General features: G+C 39.1%; 1 protein-coding gene across 7 annotated transcripts; it reads left to right on the plus strand.

Moving 5' to 3' along the window:
• The first annotated feature begins 351 nt into the window (after nucleotides 1–351).
• On the plus strand, nucleotides 352–10,318 carry LOC129854284 (beta,beta-carotene 15,15'-dioxygenase-like). 7 transcript variants are annotated; one of them, XM_055921161.1, is made up of 12 exons: nucleotides 352–450; nucleotides 995–1,059; nucleotides 5,255–5,383; nucleotides 5,597–5,726; nucleotides 5,892–6,039; nucleotides 6,128–6,296; nucleotides 8,327–8,547; nucleotides 8,669–8,920; nucleotides 9,019–9,124; nucleotides 9,262–9,356; nucleotides 9,456–9,567; nucleotides 9,721–10,318. In XM_055921161.1, the coding sequence occupies exons 2-12, from the start codon at nucleotides 996–998 to the stop codon at nucleotides 9,873–9,875; spliced, it is 1,581 nt and encodes a 526-aa protein (XP_055777136.1). In that variant the 5' UTR covers nucleotides 352–450; nucleotide 995; the 3' UTR covers nucleotides 9,876–10,318. The 7 variants fall into 7 exon arrangements, with proteins under 7 accessions (XP_055777136.1, XP_055777134.1, XP_055777138.1 ...); XM_055921159.1 differs by lacking the exon at nucleotides 352–450 and adding an exon at nucleotides 476–842; XM_055921163.1 differs by lacking the exon at nucleotides 352–450 and adding an exon at nucleotides 476–842 and having other exon boundaries at nucleotides 8,348–8,547.
• Nucleotides 10,319–11,263: the final 945 nt, after the last annotated feature.

Below are 11,263 nucleotides of genomic sequence, written 5' to 3' on the forward strand. Positions count from 1 at the left end.
ATTGTAAGTGTATGTATGTCCCTTAAGGTCCTTGTGTAATTGTAGTGTGATATTGTACCCCCTAGCTCGATTGTCCATTATATATAATCTATATATACTTGTATTCCCTTATGTACTTTCTGTATTGATTTGTTGTTAATAAAAATAAAAAAAATAAAAAAGAGTTACACCTAGCGGACTAAAACTTCAGTGTTGTGAGCATAATAGAGCTAGTGTTATCTAGATTTGCCCTGGCAAACAAATCTATTACATTAACTACCTATATGTGAAGTAAATTCAACTGAGGAGTAATAGGGAATGGAGACTTTTAACTTGAAAACGTGCAGCATACCTCTTTCCGGTTTCCCTAACTTCCGTTTATTTATAGTGCGTTTATGCTTGTTAGTGTGACCTTTTGGTGTCATTTTTTTTTGTTGCGTTCGTGGGATGAAAATGCCCAAACTCTAAAAGGTATTATTGTAGGTCAAAACTGCAACACAAGATTTGTTAAAGCTTAAAATGTTAGTTGGTAATCGTAACATGGTATCTATATATTCACAGATTAAATTTCACGTTTACTTTTCTTATGATCCCAATGGTATAAGTACGTTCAACTTTTTGGCAGGTATCTCGCTTCATATGTGAACTCCTAATGACCGATCAGGAACATACACAATATAGTCAGTCAGTAGACAAGATAAGAGAAAGATGATATGCTATAGTTTCGTGTATCTCAGTTGGCAGAGCATTGTGAGTTCGATTACCACGGCGGGGCAGTACGAAAAAAAGTATGAAAATGTATGCACTCACTATTGTAAATCGCTCCGGATAAGAGCGTCTGCTAAATGACCCAAATGTAAAATGTAAGTGTGTCTTGCGCTTATATTAGACTACTACTTGCAAACTCAGAAATGGGAGTGGTTTCTTTTGTCTAATATAAAAACGACCCCCTTTTTCGTCTCTCATAACTTCTAAGGAAGGTAACGCATGAATATTTGTTTTTCATCTCGACAAGGATGGCCTACGACTACGCTAAAAACAGAGAAGAAAGACCTGATCCAGTGAAGGCGGACATCAAAGGTATGTTAACTGATGATATGGTTATGGAAACTTTATATCATTTTCATTATCAACATAACATGCGCAGCAACATTCACAGGTATAACTAGGGCAGTAGCAGTGCGTGGGTAAAATCACTAGGGAAGCCAAGCCAGGAAAAAAAATACATATTACAATTTAAGGGTTGTGATAATTGCTTTGTTTAATCTTATCCTGTTCATATGCCTTGCCACCGTGATATATAGGCTTAAGCCCGAGACAATAAGAAGACGCAGTGGCAGAATACATTCAACCATAACTTTGTTTCATCACAAAACCAGAGAAAACATCTGTCTGGCGGAGTCCACAAAGCATATTGTATGTAACAAACAGTTACATGACCTACAGCATGGTCAATTAAATCAATGTTTCTGAGATTTTCAGACAACTGAACAACTATTGATTTAGAACACATGAGAGTTACCTCAAGTCCCAAAGAAAACAGGAGCTGCTTCCACTATTCCAGCACCATTTCAACATCAAAATGGCAACACCATCAACTCACCTATGCTTAGTCTAATACAGTGACAACTAAAATATTCCAAAAACAATGTAGTCCAATCAATGTAAGCTAAATATCATGTGGCTGTCCATGGTACTACCTTCTTTCTCTCTCTCGCTGTGTGTGTGTGTGTGAGTAAGTAGAAAAACATGTTGACTGTTGATGTCACACGTTTACTGGAGAACTGAGACGAAGTAGAGACTCTGGACAGGGTGGATATGGTATAATAAAAGGCAGTTTATTCAGAGGTGAAGATATCTGAGATAGCGTGCACGGACTCGTTCATCAAGCTCGAATGGAACTACCAGAAAGAAGCCCTGAAACATTGTGTGCAGACATTATATATGATAAATGAAGTAGGTTGAGTCTGGTAGATCTGGTCTTCTGGTTGGTCCTGATGAGTTGGGCGAGGTCCCCTTCAGGCTAGTGTCACTGTCTTATTGGCTCTGAGCAGAGTTCTTTGTCTTCAAATGTTCAGCCTAAAAGAGGAGTTTGTGTGTGTGCGTAGATGTTCCTGTTTTGACATATCTGTGTGTCTCTGTAAAATGTTCAGCCTAAAGAGGAGATTGTGTGTGTGCGTAGATGTTCCTGTTTTGACATATCTGTGTGTCTCTGTAGTCACAAGAAGTTATTGTCGAAACTAACAGTAAGCGCATTGTTGGTCAAGGCCTTTCCTGTTTTATCAGTGTTTATGAAAGGTTTGCGTCAGCCATCTGTCCCTGGGTGTGTGTGTGTCTCAGTATCTTGTGAAATGCAGACACAAGCGCCCTGTTTTATCAGTGTTTATGAAAGGTTTGTGTCAGTCCTCTGTCCTTGAAAGAAGTTAGTTATAACAACGTAATAGCAATATGCTTGTGTTATTTTAAATAGTATTTATTACATGACTCACCCTACTTGTAGAGAAACGCCAGTGTCATCCTCCTCTCTTTCATGTGCCGAAACATCAATGACTGTCATACAGAACAAGCTTTTAGTTTTTGTAGTCATAGGCGACCTGGCTAAAGTGCTTGCTTGCAAGCATTTCATGGCCAATGATTAGCCAGCTAGTTAACATTAGCCTACTACATCTAGCTACATATTGAACTTCTATCCTCTCAGGCCAGAGGCACAATGTATGAATTTTTGGTTGGATCAGAATCGCCTTTATAATCATTGGCCAGTAAGGAGAATTAAGTAAAAACACAAGTTCAAATCTCTGTCCATGGCTAATTTAGGAAAGGGACAATTTTAGCTAGCCAGACACTGGAGGACAACAACACAAGGAGAGGCAAGATTATTTTATTTTTTTTCTGTCAATGAAGTTTGGCTTGATGTGATTGGTGTGAAGCCAAACCCAAACTGGCTTTCCTTTCCGTTCTTTTTTTGGTGCACCAGGATAATTCACAATTTAGCTCAATGCTGATTGGCTATCATTGTATATATCTTTTTTTTATCAAGGGAGATACATTCAGCCTCTTATGAATTGAAAGACAATTATGAAACGCAGAGATGAAAGATAAATTATTTTGTTTTTATTGGTAGATTTTTTTGGGGAAGCCAGGCTTCCCTTGGCATCCATGAATACACACCACTGATCTTGGGGTGAGATAGTTGTTTATTTTTGGGGGGATGTTTAAAAGCAAAGCAATTTTCCTTTTTTGTTGTTGAGGCAATTGGAGTCTGACCGACATCCCCTGGTTTTAATATCTATGACAACATCCCACAATCTGACGCTTAATAGCCTTATGGCACGAACCGCATAGTTATAGGCTATTAATGATTTAAATAATGGCCATGTGAAATGACTAATGGATGTGGTTGTTTCGCAAAACGTTGAACCCAGTTTTCAAAATTGTATCTCATAGTCAATTAACAATATTCTGAAGGCCTTATCCTGGAACAAAGACCATTTCTTCTCTTATTAGTTATTCACCAGTATTAGGCTACTACAGTTATAGTAGCCAGAGTGACCGCTGTGAAGCAGGCAAAAATTACAAAGTACTCCCGGGACACAGATTTTGGAAATTAAATCCAATGGTTTACACGCAAAGAAGCGTCGCTGTTTATTTGGCGGCCCTTGTGAGGCTTGCTGTTCCATTTGTACAGTGCAATATGAATGTCCAGTGTGTAAAAAAAATATTGGATTTAAGTTGATGGGCCACTCTGTATGGGCCGCCAAATGAGCAGCGACGCTCCTCTGTGTGTAATCTCTGTGGATTTGGAAACTAGAAGTGCTTCTGAGTAGACTGTGCAGAGTGCCATCTTTTGGATGGGACTTTAAACGGGTGTCCTGACTGTCTGTGGTCACTAAAGATCCCATAGCACTTATTGTAAGCATAGGGAAGTAAACCCCAGTGTCCTTGCTAAATTCCCGATATGGCCACCTAATCATCCCCAGCTTCCAATTGGCTCATTCCTCCTCCTCTCCCCTGTAAATGTTCCCCAGTCGTTGCTGTAAATGAGAATGTGTTCTCAGCCAACTTACCTGGTTAAATAAAATGCTACTGCGACACAACGCACAGATCATTGTGTACGGTGCAATATGTAATTCCAGTATGAAAATACTATTGGATTTAAGCTGATTGCCCACTCTTTTTAAGGGCTGCAAAATGAGCAGCGACACTCCTCTGGGTGTAAACTCTGTGGATTTGGGAACTAGTGGCACTCCTGAGTAGAAGGGCTTCCCTTTTACTGCGACACAATGTACAAAGAATGATGTACGGTGCAGTATGTCCAATATGAAAAACTGATTGGATTTAAGCTGATAGGCCACTCTGTAGCACTTTCCTGCAGTCAAATGACCTAGTGGCCTCATGGGTTGAAAGTTATTCATATTTTTCATAATTAATAAACATGATTTCAAAAAAGCTGCCAAAGCAGATTTTTTTTCCATGTCAAATGATTTTGTTATATTTCAGTTTTCTGTGAAAATGTAATATTGGGATGCAAACAATTTTTTATTTATACATTTCAACTCTATATCTGGCATGGTACAGGTGTCTTTAAAAAATAAATAATGTGTAAGCCCATAACCGTGTGTGAGGTGTATACTTCTGTTTCAAAGTAGATTTCTTTAAGACTACCAAGAAACACTCTGTGACCCTGACCTAGCCCACTGCAGCAAAAGGTTAAGGGGTGCAGAATGAGCAGTGACGCTCCTTGGTTGTAAACTCTGTGGATTTCGAAACTAGTGGTGCTCCTGAGTAGAAGGGCACCCCTTTTACTACGACAGAATGTACCGGAAGTTGTGCAGTATTGTATGTCCAATATGAACATTTACTGAACATTGTGCAATACGAATAGGCTAATTAACTATGGGATTTAAGTGTTTATTATTAATAGTATCATTATGAATGTTTTATTTGTATTACTGTTACCATAACTATCTAGTAATTATTTGAATGCAATAATGTCAATGCTATAATATTACTTGTGCTGAAAGGTGATTCACTTTATACATTTCTTCATATTGTTAAACAAAATTGTAGTCTGCTAACATTTTCCCATATACTGTTATGAATTTTGACCATTTGTATTATTTTTCACCATCTTAATTGCACAACTTTTATTTTGAAGGAAAATCGCAGAGGACACAGCCTTATTCTTGCTGCATCTTACTTCTTGCTGGCGGCATGGACACACCTTCATAGAACCCCCCCCTGCTGTTATGTAAAACTAAACTATTGTTTTATATAGGCAACCTTCCAAGCTGGCTGCAAGGCACGTTGTTGCGCAATGGACCAGGCATATTCTCAGTGGGGGATACCACATACAACCACTGGTTCGATGGGATGGCCCTGATGCACAGCTTTACATTCAAAGATGGTAAAATGCCTGGAAGTGTTTTATCTTTTTTGTGATATAGAAACTCAAACAAGATGATCTAATGATAAGTCCAATTGGCAAGCTTTTGGGCTTCTTGGTGCTATGGGCTCCAAGGGTTGTGCAAGTAAAAACAATTCCCACATTTAGCAATTAAACTCACAATAGAAGTAAATCATCAGGTGTGCGTGTATATATATTTATTATTTTCTTCAGGTGAGGTAATCTACAGAAGCAGATATTTACGTGGAGACACATACAAAGACAACATGGCAGCCAAAAGAATTGTTGTGTCTGAAATGGGGACAATGGCTTACCCGGACCCAGGCAAAAACGTCATATCTAGGTAGTACATTACAGATAGTTCATTTTGGCACCTTAAAAAGGTAAGATGTTGAAATCAATTATGTTCTGGCATGCTGTAGCAAACATCTGATCTGACTGTTGATGTTTTAATTTAATTTGTCCCTATGAATTTGCCTGTTGCTGATCAAATTATCTTTGTCTCCAGGGTGATCACCTTTCTTAACCACACGGTCCCAGACTTCACTGACAACTGTGGCAACAATTTCATTCGATATGGGAAGGATTATTATGCAACCTCTGAAACCAACTACATCCGCAAAGTAGATCCTGTGACTCTGGAGACTCAGGACAAGGTAATTTAAAGTTAATACTGGCGTTGCTATCTGGATGACCATACGCATGGACACACCTGTTTATAAGCCTATCTTGTTATCTCACTAGGTTGACTACATGAAATACCTTGCTGTGAACCTGGTGACATCCCATCCACATTACGATAAAGATGGAACAGCCTACAACATGGGGACTTCAATAGCGGAGAAGGGAAAGACCAAATACACCTTATTCAAGGTTCCAGACACTGCCGCGGGAGGTACACTACCAGGCAAAAGTTTGGACACACCTACTCATGCAAGGGTTTTTATTTATTTTTACTATTTTCTACATTGTAAAATAATAGTGAAGACATCAAACTTTGAAATAAAACATATGGAATCATGTAGTAACCAAAAAAACACATTTAAGATTCTTTAAAGTAGCCACCCTTTGCCTTGATGACATCTTTGCACAATCTTGGCATTCTCTCAACCAGCTTCATGAGGAATGCTTTTCAATAGTATTGAAGGAGTTCCCACAAATGCTGAGCACTTGTTGGCTGCTTTTCCTTCACTCTGCGGTCCAACTCATTCCAAACCTTTTCAATTGGGTTGAGGTTGGGTGATTGTAGAGGCCAGGTCATCTGATGCAGCACCATCACTCTCCTTCTTGGTCAAACAGCCTGAAGGTGTGTTTTGGGTCATTGTCCTGTTGAAAAACAAATGATAGTCCCACTAACCGCAAACTAGATGGGATGGCGTATCGCTGCAGAATGCTGTGGTAGCCATGCCGGTTAAGTGTGCCTTGAATTCTAAATAAATCACTGACAGTGTCATCAGCAAAGCACCATCACACCTCCTCCATGCTTCACGGTGGGAACCACACATGCAGAGATCATCCGTTCACCTACTACTATGACACGGTGGTTGGAACCAAAAATCTCAATTTTGGACTCCTCATACCAAATGAGAGATTTCCACCGGTCTAATGTCCATTTCTCGTGTTTTTGGCCCAAGCAAGTCTCTTCGTGTTGGTGTCCTGTAGTAGTGGTTTCTTTGCAGCAATTCAACCATGAAGGCCTGATTCACGCAGTCTCTCCTGAACAGTTGATGTCTTTTACGTTAGTTGAACACTGAAGCATTTATTTGGGCTGCAATTTCTGAGGCTGGTAATTCTAATGAACTTATTCTCTGCAACCGAGGTAACTCTGGGTCTTCCTTCCCTGTGGCGGTCCTCATGAGAGCCAGTTTCATCACAGCGCTTGATGTTTTTTGCGACTGCACTTGAAGAAACTTACAAAATTCTTAATGTTCCAAATTGACTGACCTTCATGTCTTCAAGTAGTGATGGACTGTTTCTCTTTGCTTATTTGAGCTTTTCTTGCCATAATATGGACTTGGTCTTTTACCAAATAGGGCTATCTTCTGTATACCACCCCTACCTTGTCACAACACAACTGATTGGCTCAAACACATTAAGAAAAATTAATTCAACAAAGTAACTTCTAACAAGGCACACCTGTTAATTGAAATGCATTCCAGGTGACTACCTCATGAAGCTGGATGAGAGAATGCCAAGAGTGTGCGAAGCTGTCATCAAGGCAAAGGGTGACTACTTTGAAGAATCTCAAATATAAAATAGATTTTGATTTGTTTAACACTTCTTTATTTGAGGGGGGGTTACTACATGATTCCATATGTTATTTCATAGTTTTGATGTCTTCACTATTATTCTACAATGTAGAAAATAGTCAAAATAATGAAAAACCCTTGAATTAATAGGTGTGTCCAAACTTTTGACTGGTACTGTACATCTTCAAAAATATCACCTTGTCTGTCTTTATGTTCAAGTTAGTTAATTCCTAGTTACAGGGGTATCACCAGTCCCTGTGAGGTTGTTTCTGCCTTGGACTTGATCACTGTCCACACATCTGTTGTCACAACTAAAACAGACACGAATTAAAAGGAAATAGAGAAAGCCAGCAGAGACTTCAGCCCCCCAGGAGTTAAACTTTAGACCACTGACCTTTGACCTTGTAAACTCTGACCTTCACTGGTATCTGATGAAAATGCATGGTCTCATATAGCAGTGGTCAATAACTTTTTTAAATTGTTGAAGTCATGTTTTAACACATTTGAGCAATAACCTTGTATTTTATAATCTCAAACATTTAGCAGAACCATTTACCCATCACCTATCTGGGGTTTGTCTTACTACTTTACACCATGGATAGAGAAGTATCCTGACCCTGGAGCAGATAGTTTTCACAAAATATTACAAATAGCTGTAAATGGTTGTAAATTCTCAGTTTATTTGTTTAATCAGATAAGGCCAATGCTTCTCCAGCCTTGAAGAACCTTGAGGTGATCTGCACAGTGCCCTGCCGCTCCCTCCTCAGCCCCAGCTACTACCACAGCTTCGGTATGACTGACAACTACTTCATCTTCATTGAGCAGCCATTCAAACTGGACATCCTCAAGATGGCCACAGCATACATGAGAGGGGTCAACTGGGCTAGTTGTCTGAAGTTTTGCCCTGAGGAAAATGTAAGGGTTATAAGACTCATTTTCTTTGGCAATGAATTTAGTGAGTCCAATGTAAGAGCAAGTACATTGTTTTTTTCCATTTCATGGAAATTTCATCCCTTTTGTGTTTTCAACTTGACAGACCCTGATTCACCTGATCGACAGAAAGACAGGCAAAGAAGTGGGCATAAAGTACTACACAGAGGCAATGATAGTGTACCATCACGTGAATGCCTTTGAAGAGGATGGTCATGTCATCTTTGATGTTATCGCCTATGAAGATCCCAGCTTATACAACATGTTCTACCTAAGCGTGTTAAAAGAACAATCAAAGACCTCAGCAATGTCTGTGCCAAAGTGCAAAAGATTTGCCCTTCCTGTACAGACTGACAAGGTAATGGTTTGCAACTGATTACCATCTTAACCTTTAAACATTGCCCTCAACTGATGAGTAGTCAACGGTTTCTATAATGTTGTGAACTGTTTCTGAAGGGGATTGATGTTGGAGATGATATGGTGAAACTCCAATACACAACAGCCAGCGCTGTGAAAGAGAAAGAGGGTAAACTACTCTGCCAGCCAGAGGTGCTTTGTGACGGTAAGACCAAAACTTGTATTGCTCAATGTTCTGTTAAATTCTTGTGCCTTATAGACACTCAAAATACATATCACCCCAACATTTTCTTTCACAATATACTCGTGTTGATGTTGTTCAATCCCAAAATGTATCTACAGGTGTGGAACTACCCAGGATCAATTATGACTTCAACGGCAAGAAGTACAGATTTGTCTACATGACTTGTGTTGCAATGTCAGCAGTGGCAACTAAGGTAAACGTCCCTGTGATTTAATTTAGGCCTTTGTGAACATAACTGCATGTGTTACTTATCTAATATTTTGTTAACTATATACCTAACTTCAATAAATAGATCATGAAGTTGGACATTGAGACAAAGGAGAGGACTGAATGGAGAGAGGAGAACTGCTGGCCATCAGAGCCTGTGTTCATTCCAAGACCCAACGGAGAAGGAGAGGATGATGGTGAGATTGCTTTACATGGTCCTCAAATCTTAAATATATGAAAGCTTATGTTTTGATTAGAATGGCCGGACATTCACAATGTATGCTGAATAAAGTTATAATTTCAATGAAAGTCTGTCCATCATATTCAAACAAAATGTCTCCTATGTCCAGGTGTGGTCTTGACAACAGTCATCAACTCCAATCCGGGGGAATCTGGCTTCATCTTGGTGCTGGATGCAAAGTCTTTCAAGGAAGTAGCTCGAGCATATGTGAATGCAGAGCTTCACATGGACATGCATGGATACTTCATCCCAATGGAAAATTAGTCTGACAAAGCAATTATTATTTACTCCGAGTAGCCTACTACCCTCCACAAAGAAATAGACACTATAGGAAACAATAGGGATAGTATTAGATACTTTAAATACCAAAGTGCCTTGTAAATGTTGTCTAAACAATGTCCCAGTGCTAATATTGCTACATTTTGCACAACACATGTGAGCAGTTATCTATGGACTAATGCCAGTGTAGTCTTCAATTTGTCTGTATCTCAAGGGAACCCGTTATGGATATCATCTACCATTAAAAAAATTTAAGAAAATGTTTTAGCGTTTTGCTACCTATTTAAGTATATTACACACCAATCACATAATTATGTATTTCATTGTTCATGTATTTTTGTCCCGTATAGCATTGTCAAGGAAAGTCCTTATAATAAAAATTATTGTACCATTTTATTTAATTAGGCCTAATAAAGTGTGAAGAGTGATGGTTGTCTCCGGTCCATGAGAGGGCGCCAGTTACCCCAAAGTGAGTGTACGTTGCTGTTTGCGTGACTATCTACGTCATATTGTGTAGACGACCGTCAACATTGTTGACATCGAGGGGCGTTTCTTATTATAACCTCAATGCGATGGTCATGCCTTTTTATACACGTGTGGTGGATTACTGTTCATTATTGTTTTATCTCCATTAAAGTACCTGGTCACGATGCTCTCTATTTTAAAATGTATTCTAAAAAATCAAGTAAATCAATTTCATTCATTCTAATGCATAACGTTAGACTAGCTAAATTTGAAGGTTGATTGCGAATATTTTGTGCTCAATCAAATCAGACAGCAAGTGACACTGACCATTTGACTTCAGCTAGTTAAGTGAGCTAGCTAACGTCACATGTCATTTCATATGTATTATGAGTTAGCAAACGTTCGCTAACTGTCTTTGAAAACATTTGATTTAGGCTGTTTTGGTTTCAAGACAGTTGCAGAGGACTCTGACCGACGGAGAGACCCGAATTGCACATATTCTCAAAGAGAAGTTTACATCGGCCACGTCTCTAAAAGTTGTGGACATATCAGGTAAATAGACCTCGAAACATGGGTGTCAAAGGGGTCCTGATCTAGCTACATCATTATGCATAATGAAATGTATGTTACTACGACGCTTTATTTGTTGGTGTCTTACTGGTATTCAGTGGACTCACACTCGCGTTGTCATCCTTCCATATTAGATCTCGTTTACTCGACTATTGGAACGAAATGCGAGAAGCTTGGGCTTCCTAGGATAGTGCATTCTTGTGTGGATTATTGGCGGTTGGCATCCAATATTAATAGTGCTTTACCGCAACGACCTGTACTTTATTTACTCTCTCACATGTTGGAGTTCCAGATGCATAGATGCACTCATAAGTTCAAGAAAATACTTATGGAAGTAC

This window comes from Salvelinus fontinalis, chromosome 4, assembly GCF_029448725.1.
Source record: "Salvelinus fontinalis isolate EN_2023a chromosome 4, ASM2944872v1, whole genome shotgun sequence".
Taxonomy (NCBI): Eukaryota; Metazoa; Chordata; class Actinopteri; order Salmoniformes; family Salmonidae; genus Salvelinus; species Salvelinus fontinalis.

Excerpts from the sequence above, each read along its gene's own strand:
- LOC129854284 (XM_055921159.1), top strand. Across the intron at positions 5,384-5,596 it reads CAGCTTTACATTCAAAGATG|GTGAGGTAATCTACAGAAGC; the intron begins GTAAAATGCCTG and ends TATTTTCTTCAG. Across the intron at positions 6,297-8,326 it reads AGGTACACTACCAGGCAAAA|ATAAGGCCAATGCTTCTCCA; the intron begins GTTTGGACACAC and ends TTGTTTAATCAG.